General features: G+C 41.8%; 1 protein-coding gene across 2 annotated transcripts in view; it reads left to right on the forward strand.

Moving 5' to 3' along the window:
- The window catches only part of AOAH (acyloxyacyl hydrolase), a 196671-nt gene that overhangs the window by 146148 nt on the left and 33422 nt on the right, over window positions 1–17101 (forward strand). For both annotated transcript variants that reach the window (XM_001102698.5, XM_077996935.1), the window contains exons 14-15: window positions 15024–15060; window positions 15810–15884. In XM_001102698.5, coding sequence (XP_001102698.4) covers window positions 15024–15060; window positions 15810–15884 — 112 coding nt within the window. The remainder of the gene's footprint in view (window positions 1–15023; window positions 15061–15809; window positions 15885–17101) is intronic.

Consider the following 17101-nt stretch of genomic DNA (forward strand, 5'->3'; position numbering starts at 1 on the left):
TGTGTTCATGGAGGCATTCTTCGCGATAGCCAAGAGTTGGAAACAACCTAAATGTTCATCAACAGATGAACGGATCAAGAAAATGTTGTCTCTGCATACACAGTGGAATACTATTCAGCCTTTAAAACAAAGGACACTCTGAACATGCAACAACACAGATGGATCTTGAGGACATTATGCTAAGTGAAATAAGCCAGTCACGGAAGGATGAATACTGCCCGATTCTGCTTACACGAGCCATCTAAGTAGTCAAACTCACAGAAGCAGAGAGTAGAATGGTGGTTGCCTGTGACTGGGGGAAAGGGAGGGAAATGGGGAGTTGATGTTCAACTGGTTTAAAATGTCAATTATGCAAGATGAATAAATCCTGGGGATCTGCTGTGTAACGTTGTGCCTAGAGATGACAGTACTGTACTGTGCACTTAAAAATCCATTAAGAGACTAGTTCTTACTATTAAGTGTTCTTACCACAATAAAACAAAAAAACAGATTAAAGACAAAAAATAAAATCAGGAGTAGAAGAAAAACAAATATTAAAGTGGTATAAAATATAGTTTTAAGTAGGGGCTGGGCCTGGTGGCTCATGCCTGTAATCCCAGCACTTTGGGAGGCTGAGGTGGGTGGATCACTTGAGGTCAGGAGTTTGAGACCAGCCTGGCCAGCATGGTGAAACCTCATCTCTACTAAAAATACAAAAAAGTAGCCAGGCGTGGTGGCGGGAGCCTGTAATCCCAGCTACTCAGGAGGCTGAGGCAGGAGAATCACTTAAACCCGGGAGGTGGAGGTTGCAGTGAGCTGAGATCGTGCCATTGCACTCCGGCCTGGGCAACAAGAGTGGAAACTCTATCTAAAAAAAAAAAAAAAAAAAAAAAAATATATATATATATATATATATATATATGTGCGTGTCTGTGTGTGTGCATAAATCCAGTAGTTTTATATATATACATATAAATCTGATAGTTTTATTTATATATATATATAAAAATCTGATAGATATATATATACATATATTTTTTTTTTGTTTTTTAAGTAAATAAAAATCCGTAAGGCACATACTTCTAAAGTAAACAAGACTCATCTGCTTTTGAACACAAACCAATCCCAGGTCTGAATTTGCATTGCGGCTGCCCATGGCCTGCAGAGAAGGCACTGAGATGCACACAGGTACTCTTTACAGTTTCCAAACAAGACTTTCCTCGCTTGGAATATGTTTTTTTCACTGGCAGCCTTCCTCATTTTGTTTTAGCAAGCTTAGCAAAACCTTTGTATAAACACCTGTTTGGGTTGTTTTGTTTTCAGAAATTCAAAAGTGCGTAATGGCATGTTTTCCGGGGAGCAGTCTTCTATTCACACAGCGAGGGAACTCCTCTCTCTGTGCACCCACTTACAGGGAGGGCGGGGAGCAGAGGACTCACATGAAGTGTCTAGATATTAAAAAAAAAAATTGAGAATTTTAACACTTCATGAAAGTGCCTGTGTTTACAGCCTCACCTGCCCCTCCTCCCACCCCCTTATGCAGACCACGTTTGGTCTGGAACCTAGTAGGCTGCCCCCCACTCCCAATCCACACTCTGAAAAAAATCTCATCTTGCTTGTTCCCTTCTTTGGGCTTTGGTTAAACCATCTGCAAAATGGGAGAGAATCTGGCAGACCTAGAGAAACTAGAAAAGGGGCACGATTCAGGCCAGTATATGCAATTCATATTCAGGTCAGGAAGGCTAAGGAGAGGGGAAAGAGAAGGAGAGAGGACAAGAGAAACATGGGCAGAGAAGGGGTGAAGAAAGAGTTTCTGAAGGGGATTGAGGAGGGAGGCCCTGGGGCAGAATCAGAGTGAAGGGAAACTCCAGAAGAGAGGGGAACTGGGTGTGCGTGGTGGATATGCTGTGAGCACACCTCGGTACTGCCTCTGGATGCCTGTTGGATTGTTTTCTCAACACAGCACTGCTCTGAGAATGAACCACAGGAGAAAGTAGGACGATGATTTAGGTGCCCAATGAGTCAGAAAGGCTTGCAAGAGTGAGGAACAGCTCCAGAGAGTTGTCCAGGCCCTGGCTGTTGAGAGACACCAAAATATTTCCCTGCAAAATGTGCCTCTTTGACATAAGGATTATTTTGAGCTAAAGGCCATTGAGAACCAGCAGATGCAAGGACAGTTATTTTATAAAGGAAATTTACATTTGTAAAAGTGTCTCCTGCTCCCTGTACCAGGAAGAGAAGGACTCTTAACACCTGTTATCAGTGGGGAAGGCACCCTACCCTTAAACTTAAATCTGCGTAACAAACCTTACTCAACAACCCCTATTTACCGTATTTTTCCTCCTTACCTTCCCATAACTTGCCTCCCCAACTCAGAAGCCAGAATCCCCTTTCCTTTAGCCTAAGATGATATATATAAACCCAAGTTCTAACTGCCCCTTTGGGCTACACATCACTGGGTGCTCCCATGTATACACGTGCAATGCACATATTAATAAACTTCTATTTCTTTTCTCTTGGGAATCTGCCTTTGGCCACTCTAATGTACCGGGCACCAGCTGCAAAGCCTAAGCTGGGTAAAGGAAAGGATGTTTTTTTTCCTCCTCTACAGTGTCCAGCAGAAGGAGAGATGCTGCCTCTGGGAGATATCCTAACAAGAGTAGACATGAGGGAGCAGTCCATCCTCTGCTGACCTAAAGAAACCTGACAGAAAAAAATTTGCTTCCTCAATAGGCAAGAGAATTGTCAAAGGAACTTGCCCTGGGCTCAGAAACACCTTACTACAAGCCAGAAAGAACAGGTTGATGTCCTCACTGGCCCTAGACAGTTAATCATATGTTTTACCCACCAGTATTACCAGGAACCATTGTTCAGGGCCCAATTCTCCGGAGCCATCCATTAGCAGAATGTGTGAATTTAGCTGGAGAGTTGTTTGAGGTTGCTATTATTACTTTTACAGATTTTTAGTTAATACTAGGTATCTTCTCTAAGCTAGACACTCTGTTAAGTACTTTATACACTCCATCTTCATTTAGTTCACAGAGCAACTCCATGTTACAGAGGCTCACAAAAGTTAAGTAACTTGCCCAAGGTCCTTTAGCTTGTCAGGGGTATACCTTAAGCCCTGTCTGTCTCATACTAAAGGCCATGCTCTCAACTATGCTATACTGTCCACTATTTGGGTTCTGGCTTCTAAAATCACTATTCTGCTGCCTCAGACAGTTGGCAGCAGGGAATCCATATGGGTCTGCAGCAACCTCAATTCTTGCCTCCTCAGAAGAAAGAATTTGATTGGGAGCATCGGGCAGACAGAGAGAACAAGGCACGTTTTAGAGCAGGAGTGAAAGTTTATTTAAAAGTTTTACAGCAGTGGCCAGGCACGGTGGCTCACACCTGTAATTCCAGCACTTTGAGAGGTCGAGGTGGGTGGATCACTTGAGATCAGGAGTTCAAGACCACCCTGGCCAACAGGGTGAAGCCCCGTCTGTACTAAAAATATATAAAAAATTAGACAGGCATGGTGGCGCTTGCCTGTAATCCCAGCTATTCGGGAGGCTTAGCAGGAGAATCACTGGAACCCGGGAGGCAGAAGTTGCAGTGAGCCAAGACCGCTCCACTGCACTCCAGCCTGTGCGACAGAGCAAGACTCTGTCTGTGGGGAGAAAAAAGAAAAAAAAGTTCTGGAGCAGGAACAAAAGGAAGTAAAGTACACTTGGAAGAGGACCAAGCAGACGACATGAGACATTCAAGTGCGTAGTTTGACCTTTGACTTGGGGTTTCATATGCATTCCATGTGCAGAGTGGTCTGCCAGCACTTGAGAGGGGGCTCTGTGGAGTGTGTTCACTGAAGTTACACGCGTGCTCACGAAAAGGCACTTTTGCCTTACCAGTCAAGTGTTCCTGGAGGAAGGTCATATACCAGTTAAATGCCATCATTTTGCCTCTTAGTGCCCATGCTTGAGTCCACTCACCAGACTCCTGAGATCTTATGGGGAAGCTGCTGATCACCACTGTCAGGTGTTTTCTATCTACTGGGAGCTGGCTTTTCCCTGGTGCTGGCTGTGACCAATTATTCTTTTAGAGAAGTGGTCGCCTGACACTCCTGGGGGCAGGATGCCTCCCCTGCCCCACTCATGTCTGACTAGCTACCTATTCTGACAAGACAGCAAACACCTGTCCTGGAGTACGATAAATGTCAGAATTAAATACCTGAACCCACAGAACCCAGCACTCTGCCAGTCCTCTTTATCAAAAGAGGCCTTCTTGAAAAGAGACAGAGGCAAAAACAAATGAACAAACAAACAAACAAACAAAAAGTTAAGGATGAAGAGACAAACTATAAATAAGTGTTAATCCAGGCTTAGCTAAATTCAGTTACACATATAAGGACTTATTTTTATAACACTCCCCACCCCGCCATGATCTCTACTATGGAATAAAATAGGTTTTGTACCTTTAACTAGCTAACTGAGCTTCTGCTGTTGTATTCTTGCCAAAAATTGCATAACCTGAATTTATTCATGAGGAAACATATTAAAAACAAAACTTGAGGAACATTTTCCCAAAAAAAAAAAAGGCCAGTATTACTTAAAAGTGTCAAGGTCATGAAAGACAAAGAAAGACTAAGCAATCAGTTTAGATTAAAAGGACACTATGGAGATATGATAGCTGAATATAGTATGTGATCCTAAATTAGATCCTAGCCCAGACACAGTCGTTAGTGGAACAGTTCGTGAAATTTAAATAAGGTCTATAGATTAGGCAATAGTATTATACCAGTGTGAATTTCTTGATTGTCCTCATTGTTCTATAATTATTGAAGATGTTCACATTTGGCCAGGCACAGTGGTTCATGCCTGTAATCTCAACACTTTGGGAAGCCAAATCGAGTAGGACTGCATGAGCTCAGGAGTTCAAGACAAGCCTGGGCACAGTGAGACCCCTCTCTACTAAAAATTAAAAAAAAAAAAAATCAGCCAGGTGTGGTGGCACACACCTGTAGTCCCAGCTACTCAAGAGGCTAAGGTGGGAGGATCACTTGAGCCCCGGAGGGAGAGGCTACAGTGAGCCGTGTTTGTGCCACTGCACCCCAACCTGAGCCACAAAGTGAGACCCTGTCTCAAAAAAAAAGATGTTTACATTTAGATAATCTGGGTGAAGGCACGTACAAATCCTTTGTTCTACTTTTGTTCTACTTTTGCAACTTTTTGAAATCATTTCAAAATGAAAATTTTGAAATATTTTTTTAAAAGCCACAGAAAAGAGTGTTGTAAAGAAGCAAAGAAGGCACCTTTGTCAAGCTCAAGCAGGCACTCAGTAAATATCTGGTGAGCCCAACTACTGGGTTGAGTATTTGGTTTCAACCCAAAACCTTGAGAGGATGATGACAAAAGTTATTTATAACAAAACAATGAGGACATTTCTGTTTGCAGAGCCTTGACACAGTGTGGTGACAGCAACAGAGACAGATTCTGGTACCAATTTTTGAGATGCTTCATCTAAAAAGACAAATGCTTATAGATATACTCAATGCCTAGAGCATCAAAACCTGCTGTTTCTCCTAAGGACAAAATGCATCTCCAAGATATAGTGTTTAATCACTAGAAACTTTTAAAAGAGAAAAAATTCAATGTGACATACCTCATATAGAGAGAAACAAATCACTCTTTTGTGACTCATGTATTTATTATTTATTATTCCCATTTTTAATACTTTCAAGGTCTTGAAATTTAAAGTTTCATTAAATAATGGAGGCATTCTGATTCAAATGGGACTATTTCTTAGGACTTACTCATGCAACTCTTCCTGGCTTATTGTTTCATGCAAACCATCTAGATAGGAGCAGGGCATGCATGACAGTGACTGTAATGTGAAGAGTGTGTGCTTTTGATCCATCTGTTTTGTCAAGATTTTTATCCTGCACTGCTTGAAACAGCACAACTACAGAGGAAAAATTCAGAAGCAAATGCCTTACACGTTTTTAATGTCATTGGCAATGGCTAGGACTCCTGAAGTCCTAGCGGGATGTCCTTTCAACAGATGTCTTTTGTTTAGGGCTTGAGATAAAGGACATCATGGAAAGTTATCTGCTGCTTGTATTGATAGCTTGAGTGAGCTGTCATTTCTATCAGCTCCAAAGCATCCCGGGATGAGCCTTTTACCTCTGGTATTCTCTTTCACTTTCCTTCTGCTCATTTTCCACTTGACTTTGCCCCACCACTCCCCTCCTCTCTTTTCTCTCCAATATTGCAATAGGTGCTAGAAATAGAACGATGAGAAAGACAAAGTCCCCGCCTTCAAGGAGATCATCACCAAATGGGAAACAAAGACAAAAAGGAAATCATTGTGCTTCTGGTGAAAGGGCAGTGAAATAAAGGCAAGTTGAGGCCTCTGGATGTAAGAAGCACTTAACTCTGTCTGTAGAAGTAGGGGAAGACTTTACATATGAGTTAAAATTTGAGCTGAGAGCCCTGAAGAAATAAATAGGAATTCAAAAACGACAGGGAGATGGTGACTCAGAGCTGGGAGGCTCTGAGGGGTAAACATCTTTGAGGAAGAGAGAGAGAGAAGTTGGACATGGCTGAAAGATATTTGTGGGGCTATGTCAGGCTTTGAGGCTGGAGGCAGATCACAGCTACTGTGGAAAGGCTATTATTATACATCCTTTTAAAAATCTATGTTTTAGAGAATCATTTAGCTGAAATTCAGAGCCACACTTGTGAATCTGAAGGCATTTACAGTAGTAGAAACACTATCAGAAACTGCCACAACAAATTGTTAAGTGCCTACTATTTTGAGCTCAAGGTCAATATAGTAGTCTCAATGTTTCTGCTTATTGCAAGCAAATATTTTTAGAGAAGAGAAAGAATTTAAATTTCTCATGATGGATTTTTTTAATGGATTGTACAAATCATTCTCCTGAAAATACCTCTAAATCATAAAAATAAAAGCAAAATCTGTAATATTTAAAATTCTAATTCATGTTCAAAAATGTTAATAGATACATTTTAGGTCATAGTATGACACAGTATTTTTCAAGAACTTTTCATACTCTTTTTAACAGATTCTGGTTTCTGGTTTCAAGTACAATGGAGTAAACATATCCCACCCTGTCTCTCCTGCTGAAAATAGCTATAAAACCTGAACAGAGTGTATGGAATAGCTGGAGCACTCTGGAAAGTAAATAGCAGGACAAGTGAAGAAGAAAACCAGAATTAGGACCATCGCCAAATGAACAATTAGATTAGCATTATGCTATCCTCTGGCGTCTTCCAACCTGGACTCAAGGCAGCCCAAAACCCAGAAGCAGCACAGAGAGGTCACTTCTAGAAGAAACCTTCTAGTTCTCACTCTAGACATGAGAAAGTGGTCTCCTGGCAGTAACAGCAGAAATAGTGGGGACATACAGTTGCCTAGAATTCCAAGGAGATTGGAGGGAGACTGCCTCTCCACTGGAATAGTTGTGGTCCCAGAAAGGTGGGGCAAACCCCCGTTGCCTTTTTTTTGCAGGGGGGCACGGAGTTTCACTCTTGTTGCCCAGGCTGGAGTGCAGTGGCATGATCTCGGCTCACTGCAACCTCTGCCTTCTGGTTTCAAGTGATTCTCCTGCCTCAGCCTCCTGAGTAGGTGGGATTACAGGCACCTGCCACCACGCCTGGCTAATTTTTGTATTTTTAGTACAGATGGAGTTTCACCATGTGGGCCAGGCTGGTCTCAAACTCCTGACTTCATGATCCACCTGCCTCGGCCTCCCAAAGTGCTGGGATTGCAGGCATGAGCTACTGCGTCTGACCTGCCTTTTTTCTTATTCTGTTCTCCCATCACTTGGGGTCACCATGAGTGAATTTTTAGGAAGAGCACAGCAGAGCAGAGCACTAAAGCCCCGACTTTCTGGCTACAGGACCAAATTGTGTAGTCCAGGGAACCAGAGAGTACTCGAGAGATCATGGGAAGGGAGGATCTTTGGAAAGCAACTCCGTAAAGGTGTTTCTGAATATGCATTTATGGAGGGATAACCAATGCTGGGATTATGTGAAACGTTTCTCTTCTTTCAATGCCCTGCACCCTATTTAAAAGAAACTCGATGAATCAGAGTTCAGACTTTGAAGGCCTGTATGGACCCTTTTCTTCTCGTCACTGGAGACAGGTGGGCTCTCCATTTGGACCATCTTGACAAATACATAAAATGCTCCTATTCCAAGGTCAAACCTCTTTCATTTCATCAAACTATGATCGCAGGGATCAGAATATGGAATTCTTAAGGGTACAGTGCCAGTTCTTTAAATGTTTGCCTTACTTTGCCACATCCCACAGGCTAGGAGTTATCTATCTTTTCTTGCTGCAGTCAGCATTTTCTCTAATGATAGCAGCATGGCAAGCAACTGGGGAGAAGTCTATGTACAGGGGAAGAAAGACAATAGAGACAGGGAAGGAGAGAGACACAAATGTCGATGAGTCTGGCAAAAGGATAACAGAACAGAAAAAAGGAAAGTAAGAAGAAAGTGTGACATGGGAATTATATAAACTAATTACATAATCTCAAAAAACAGGTTTCGAAAGGAAATAGAAATAGTGGAAGGCGCAAGAACTTCGGAACAAAGAGAATTCTCGGCTCCTAGTGTGGATACCTACTATAGAAAATAGACACTTGAGTAAAGAAGAACAGACAAGTCCTGACTCCTTGGGTGGCTGTTTGTGATTGCTTTGTAAAAATTTACCACGGCCAGTTGCCATTGGTCTCCCATCTTCGTCCTGAGTGACAAAGGGACCCAGGGATGTGGGCACAGGAGGGGATGCTCATGTGGTATGTCACAACAGGCTTTCGTTTTCATTTTTCCCAAGCTCTGTGGGTGCTCTGCACCTCAAATTCCCACCTGTACCCTAGATAATGAAGAAAATTATTGCTCTGACCTAGTCCTTTAATTATTTTTTCCCCACTCATGGCTTGAGCTTTCATTAGTTTTCATTTCTCATTAAGAGAAAAATCAAAGAATGAGAATTAAACATCTCCCGATCTATTATCTCACCGAAAATAAGAAGCTAAGAGTCATGGCACTGGAACTGAATGAAGGGCCCAGCTGATGCATGTGCCACCGCAAGATCCACACAGTGCATGGGGGCTGTGCTCCTTCTCTTCTGTCCTCTGGAGGACAACAGGGAGCACTCACTCCCAGAAAGACTGGAGCCCCTGTACTGAGGACTCAGTGTTATGAGAGCTGGCACCTTCCCTGAGTAGAGATAATAGGCCTCAAATCACACTGGCTTTTCCTTTTTTCAAGCATTGGGGTTGGATTTTCACTAATCTCTTAAAATTGTTGTCTGGGCGTGGTGGCTCATGCCTATAATCCCAGCACTTTGGGAGGCCAAGGCAGGTGGATAGCCTGAGGTTAGGAGCTCGGGACCAGCCTGGGAAACATGATGAAACCCTATCTCTACTAAAAATACAAAAATTAGCTGGGCATGGTGGTGGGTGCTGGTAATCCAAGCTACATGGGAGGCTGAGGCAGGAGAATACCTTGAACCTGGGAGGTGGAGGTTGCAGTGAGCCAAGACCGCACCAATGCACTCCAGCCTGGGGGATAGAGTGAGACTCCATCTCAAAAAAAAAAAAAAAGAAAGAAAGAAAGAAAGAAAGAAAGAAATGTTCCCAGTGCTCAATTATGTGTCTACCCTCATAGATACTATTTGGAAGGTATTGAGGCTGTGTCCAGCTCATCTGTTAATCCCTGCTTTACGGCAGGCACATGCCAGTGCTCAAGAAATGGATGGAGTAGGTAAAGGAGTAAATGCACACTGAAATGGACTGATTACTCCGAATTTGTATGGCTATGTGCATTTTAATAATTCCTAGGCAGCACACCCCTTCAGAAGTGAAACAAGAAAAGGATGCCCACTCTTATCACTCCTATTCAGCATAGTACTGTAAGTCCTTGCCAGAGCAATCAGGCAAAAGAAAGATATAAAAAGCATCCAAATAAGGAACGAGGAAGTCAAACAATCTCTCGTCACTACAATGTGGTTCTACACCTAGAAAACCCTAAAGACTGCACTAAAAGGCTCCTGGAACTGATAAACAACTTTAGCAAAGTTTCAGGATACAAAATCAATGTACAAAAATCAGTGAAATGTCTATACTTCTATAACATTCAAGCTGAGAGCCAAATCAAGAACATAATCCCATTTACAACATCCCAAGAAAATAAGATACCTGGGAATACATCTAACCAAGGAGGCCAAAGACCTCTACAAGGAGAACTAAAAAACATTGCTGAAAGAAATCATGAATGACACAAGACAAATGGAGAAATATTCCATGATCATGAATTGGAAGAATCAATATTGTTAAAATGGCCATACTGCCCAAAGCAATCTACAGATTCAATGCTATTCTTAACAAGTTACCAATATCATTTTTCACAAAACTAGAAAAAACCTATTCTAAAATTCATATGGAACAAAAAAAAAAAAGCCTGAACAGCCAAAGCAATACTAAGCAAAAAGACCAAAGCTAGAGGCATCACATTACCCAACTTCAAACTATACTATAAGGCTACAGTGACCAAAATGCATGGACTGGTACAAAAACAGACACGTAGACCAATGGAATAGAATAGAGAGCCCAGAAATAAGATGGCACACCTACAGACATCCGATCATCAATGAAGTCAACAAAAATAGGCCCCTGTTCAATAAATGATGCGGGATAGCTGACAAGTCACAGGCAGAAGAATAAAATTGGACTCCTATCTTTTACCATATACAAAAATTACTCAAATGGATTAAAGAATTAAATGTAAGAGCTTAAGTATAAGAATCCTAGAAGAAAACCTAGAAAACGCCATTCTAGACATTGATCTTGGGAAAAAAATTATGACTAAGTCTTCAAAAGCAATTGCAACAAAAACAAAAATTGATAAGTGGGACCTAATTAAAGAGCTTCTGGACAGCAAAAGAAACCATCAACAGAGTAAACAGACAACCTACAAAATATTCACAAACGATGCATGCAACCAAGGTCTAATATCCAGAATCTATAAGGAATTTAAACAATTGAACAAGCAAAAACCAAATAACCCCATTAAAAAAAATGGGTAAAAGACATGAACAGGTACTTCTCAAAAGAAGACATATAAGCAGCCAACAAGAATATGAAAAAGACTCAACATCACTAATCATCAGAGAAATGCAAATCAAAACCACAATGAAATACCATCTCACACCAGTCAGAATGGCTATGATTACAAAGTCAGAAAACAACAGATGCTGACAAGGCTGCAGAGAAAAGGAAATGTTTATACACTACTGTTGGGAATGTAAATTGGTTCAGCCACTGCGGAAAGCAGTTGGAGATTTCCCAAAGAACTTTGAGAACTACCATTTGACCCAGCAATCCAATTACTGGGTGTATATCCGAAAGAAAATCACTTATTCTACCAAAAGGGCATATGTACCCATTGTTCATCACAACACTATTCACAATAGCAAAGACATGGAATCAACCTAGGTGCCCATAACAGTGGATTGAATAAGGAAAATGTGGTGTATATATACCGTGGAATACTATGCAACCATAAAAAGAACTAAATCATGTCATCGCCAGCAACATGGAGGCAGCTGGAGGCCATTATCCTAAGTGAATTAATGCAGAAACAGAAAACCAAATACCATATGTTCTCACTTACAAGTAGGAGCTAAACAATGGATACTCATGGGCATAAAAATGGCAAGAACAGGCACAAGACTACTAGAGGTGGGGAGGGAAGGAGGGGGCAAAGGTTGAAAACGACAGTCAGAACGGCGATTATTAAAAAGTCAAGAAACAGATGCTGGCGAGCTTGTGGAGAAATAGGAATGCTTATACCCTGTTCGTGGGAATGTAAATTAGTTCAACCATTGTGGAGGACAGTGTGGCGATTCCTCAAAGATTTAGGACCAGAAGTACCATTTGACCCAGCAATCCCATTATGGTTATATACCCAAGGGGATATAAATCATTCTGTTATAAAGATACATGCATGTGTATGTTCATTGTAGCACTATTCATGGTAGCAAAGACATGAAATCAACCCAAATACCCATTGATGATAGACTGGATAAAGAAAATGTGGTACACATATACCATGGAATACCACGCAACCATAAAAAGGAACGAGATCATGTTCTTTTCAGGGACATGGAGGGAGCTGGAAACCATCATCCTTAGCAAACTAACACGGGAACAGAAAACCAAACACCATATATTCTCACTTATAAGTGGCAGCTGAACAATGAGAACACATGGACACAGGAAGGGGAACAACACATGCTGCGGCCTGTCGGGGGAGTACCAGGGTGGGGAGAGCGTTAGGAGAAATAGCTAATGCATGCTGGGCTTAATACCTAGGTGATGGCTTGACAGGTGCGGCAAACCACCGTGGCACATATTTACCTATGTAACAAACCTGCACATCCTGCACATGTATCCTGCAACTTAAAATAAAATAAAAAATAAAGAAAATTACCTATTGGGTCTGCTATGCTCAGTACCTGGGTGATGGGATCAATTGTCCCCCAAACCTCAGCATTACACAATATACCCAGGTAACAAACCTGCACATGTACCCCTGAATCAAAAATAAAAGTTGAAATCAAAATAATAATAATGATTCCTTGCCTCACTACAAAAAAGAAAGAAGATGACATAGCCATTTCTGAAAAAAATTAAACGTAGTATTCCAATACAGCCCAGCACTTTCAGTTAGGTATACCATATGCCCAAAACACTTGAAAGCAGGGACTATCCATAGCAGCATTATTCACAGCAACCAAAAGGTGGAAATAACCCAAATGGCCATCAACGAATGAATGGATAAACAAAATGTGTTATGAATGAAGCTTGAGGACGTTATGCTGAGTAAAATAAACCAGACCCAAAAGGACAAGTATGACTTGAGCCATCTACATGAGGTGCCTAAACAGTTAAATGCAAAAGCGCAGAAAGTAGAAGGGTGGTTATCAGGGGCTGGAGGGGGGAGTCAGTGGAAAGTTATTCTTTATTGCATTTTGAGTTTTGGTTTGGAATGATGGAAAAGTTCTGGAGATGGGTGGTGATGATGGTTGCACAACAATGTAAATGAACTGAATGCCACTGAATTGTACACTCAAGAGGGGTTAAAAGATGAAATGAGGCCAGATGCGGTGGCTCACGCCTGTAATTCCAACACTTTGGAAGGCCAAGGCAGGCAGATCACTAGGTCAGGAGTTCGAGACCAGCCTGACCAACATGGTGAAACCTCATCTCTACTAAAAATACAAAAATTAGCCAAGCATGGTGGCACATGCCTGTAATCCCAGCTACTCAAGAGGCTGAGACAGGAGAATTGCTTGAACCCAGGAGGTGGAGGTTGCAGTGAGCCGAGATCACACCACTGCACTCCAGCCTGGGCAACAGAGCGAGATTTTGTCACACACACACACACAAAAAATATATATATATATATTTTACCATAATAAAATGGAAATAAAGCAATATTTATTTAATGTACTAACATTCCTGAATCAGCCAAGAGAACATCAGTGCTGCCTGTACAGCTTGCCACTAGCTGTATGTGAAAAAGAGGCAATCATTGCATTGCTACACAGCTTCAGTGAGACACAGGCCAGCACACCCTTCATGGCTGCACACTGCCCTTTTTCCCACATGGAACTGGAAGAACACGCCTGGGTCTGTGGTAAAATGCACTTATCCCCAAGCTTCCAAGGCTGGAAGTTATAGAATCTTCCTATGGAAAGGGGCAACAGGATGGTGTTTCTCTAACTCATCCACTGAGTTGCAACACCCACCTGAGAATTACTTGCTTATTTCTAGCAGATCTGTCTCTTGGGGACAAAAAGACAGTACATTAGTTTGGGTTCACTCTTTCTCAACTACAGCCTAGAGGAGCACTGTCCACAGGAAGCCAGAGTTCAGCATGGCAGACGGAAGGAACTGGTTCGAACTGCAGTTCTTCAAATGAGTACCTGTGTGGCTTTGGGCAAGCCACTTAAGTGGGCCTCAGTTTCCTCGTTTAAAAGTGGGAATACGACAGTACCTACTTCACACAATTGTACCACAGCTTAAATGAGCTGTAAAAGTGTAACAGCACCTAGAATAAAATAAGTATTCAACAAATATGATTTTCTTTTTTTTTGAGGCAAGTCTCTCTCTGTCGCCCAGGCTGGAGTGCAGTGGCACGATCTCAGCTCACTGCAACGTCCACCAACCAGGTTCAAGCAGTTCTTCTGCCTTAGCCTCCAGAGTAGCTGGGATTACAGGTGCACGCCACCATGCCTGACTAATTTTTTTGTACTTGTAGTAGAGACGAGGTTTTGCCATGTTGGCCAGGCTGGTCTTGAACTGGTCTCGAACTCCTGACCTCAAGCGATCCGCCTGCCTCAGCTTCCCAAAGTGCTGGGATTACAGGTGTGAGCCACCATGCCTGGTCTGGATTTTCATATAAGAGATATGTTACAGGTGGTAACGGGATGGGGCAGGATGGTCTTGTATATCGTTACAAGAGTTGAAATATATCAACTCTACAATCTGAACCTTGTGTTGGCCAGACAGCCTGCGGGAGCCTCGGGAGTGTGCAGGAATAATAGGAGGAGATTAAATGGGGCTCTCCAAGGAGGTGGGTAGTTCTTGTAACATTCTTTGCATTTTCCTCTAATTCTTCAACTCATTCTTTAATATTTTCGGTAGTTTGTGTGTTTGGTAGTAGATATATACTTTTTTCTCACATCTACTAGAAGATTTACTCATGTATGCTTAGGAAATGTCTGAAGACCCATGAATCCAAAGAAATTTTGGTTTCGTAAATAAACAGAAAAGCCCTTAAGGAGAGTTCCAGGATTAAACACTACAGAAGCTTATTGGAAGCAAATTATTTCCATCAATGTGTTGATCAGAACAACCTTTGACCAAACAGTAATGCTGCTTTCATGAGTTCAGTCAATCAGACTCCCATACTGATAGTGTGAAATTGAACTCACTAACTTTAATTGTTTTCTTAATTTTAATTATTCAGGTGCATCTTCCCGAAACTTGAAAAAATTTATAGAAAGGTAAGTGGAAGATAAAAAGTTGTTTTTAATTTGGTTCCTCATTTTGAATAAGGAATGAAAACTCTGTTATTACCCCAAAATCATTTTTACTGAGCATACATAGCTTGTTAGTCACTATCCAAACTCTAGGATATCACTCCTTGGGCCAGTGAGCATAGAAAGTGATTAATTTGCATATGTCCTCAAAGAAGGATGATAAAAATGCATACAAAGTTGGTAAAACTTAGGTCTGACAGACAAAAGGATGATGTCATATTCCTGCTTTATGAATGAGAAAACATTTTTTGTGCTTCTTTGGGGCTTGAAATTCAGAAACAAGGCTCGAGTTGTCCTGACTGGAGCCTCAAGAAGGCTTTGCCTTTTCAAAGTTGACTATGGGTCCACGGCTGCCAGGATATCCTAAGAACATGGACATAAGTAACCCAATAACTCACCTGTGCTTATTGATGCAATTGCTGTGAAAGATGCCAAGAAGATAGTATTGTGTCTATTTACCCAGGACCTCAATCCATTCTTTTCAGTTTTATGCATTTATGTGGCCTTTCTCTAATAGGCAAGTGGGACAATGATTATAGAGAATAAATGGGAAGTGGGAATGGTGGTTGGCTGTACTAGAATGAAAGAAAAATAGCAAAAAGGTTGCCAAGAGGGTGGTCATACCAAGATTTTCAAAGGCCCAGCCTGTGTCACTGGCTACATAGCTAGGTTTCCAAGTATCTGACATTCAGATTCCATCTATGCCTTCTCAGCTTGTCTAGAAACAAGATGTTGGACTATCCTGCCATCGTTATATATGCCATGATTGGAAATGATGTCTGCAATGGGTGAGTTATTGAGAAAAAGTATTTTCAAGATTCTTTGACTCTGGGCTCTTCCCCACCCTCTCCTCACCAACTCCACTCCATTATAGCAGCCTGCTGTTCAGCTGAATTTCTCTATCTTAGAAGCACGGCTGGGCGCAGGGGCTCACACCTGTAATCCCAGCACTTTGGGAGGCCAAGGTGGGCAGATCACCTGAGGTCAGGAGTTTGAGACCAGCCTGGCCAACATGGTGAAACCTTGTCTCTACTAAAAATACAAAAATTAGCTGGGCGTGGTGGTGTGTGCCTATAATCCCAGCTACATGAGAGGCTGAGGCAGCAGAATCACTTGAACCCAGCAGACAGAGGTTGCCGTGAGCCGAGATCATGCCACTGCACTCCAGCCTAAGTGATGGAGCAAGACTCTATCTTAAAAAAAAAAGCAAGTCCTAGACACATGTGAAATCAACGGTACCAATCTGTGACACTGAAAGCTTCTTTTGAAAATATCTGCTCCATTAATTATCAACTCTGATGTAACAACAAATGGGTGCATCCTGATCAGTTATATCACAAGAAATGTGCTACTACTGACTGAGAACCCAAGATTGGGAATTGTGATTTTTTAAATAAAATAAGGCAGAAGCACAGCTACCCCATAAGAACGTCGATGTCACTCATATTCTGATCTACTTTACTTCCTCATGTGGAAGAGACAGCTTAGACGCACAGACCTACAGCATTTGCAAAGGAACTGCGGATAACTCATGGCCAATCCTATTTATGCCCATGGCCCATAGCAAGAAGGTAATTTTGCTAAACTGCTGATATTGGTAGTGACTTCAAAATGGTGAATTCCTTAGTTCCTATATAACATTTGGGGAGGTTTCTCAAAATCTGTGTACACCCCTAAGAATATGATGCATGTATGAATGCCATCTGTCCTGTGATTATGGCCAAAAAAAAAAAAAAAAAATGGTGAGACAGGATTTAGAGCAACTCCCCAGTAGCAATAGCCACCCACTCACTATTTTAGGAAACAGGAAAGTAAGGCCAAAAGAAGTTCATGATTTGCCCGAGGCAACAGGGTTGATTAATGGCAGAGCTGGACTCCACCCCAACTGTGCTAGAAGTGGGCCATCCTGCTCACTCCCCTGTTTGCTTTCCTGTATTTCACTTGCCGCGCTTTCCAAGCCTGTGCTGAAAACAAAACTCAATGGTATTAAAGTGTGTTTGCCCGT

This window comes from Macaca mulatta, chromosome 3, assembly GCF_049350105.2.
Source record: "Macaca mulatta isolate MMU2019108-1 chromosome 3, T2T-MMU8v2.0, whole genome shotgun sequence".
Classification (NCBI taxonomy): Eukaryota; Metazoa; Chordata; class Mammalia; order Primates; family Cercopithecidae; genus Macaca; species Macaca mulatta.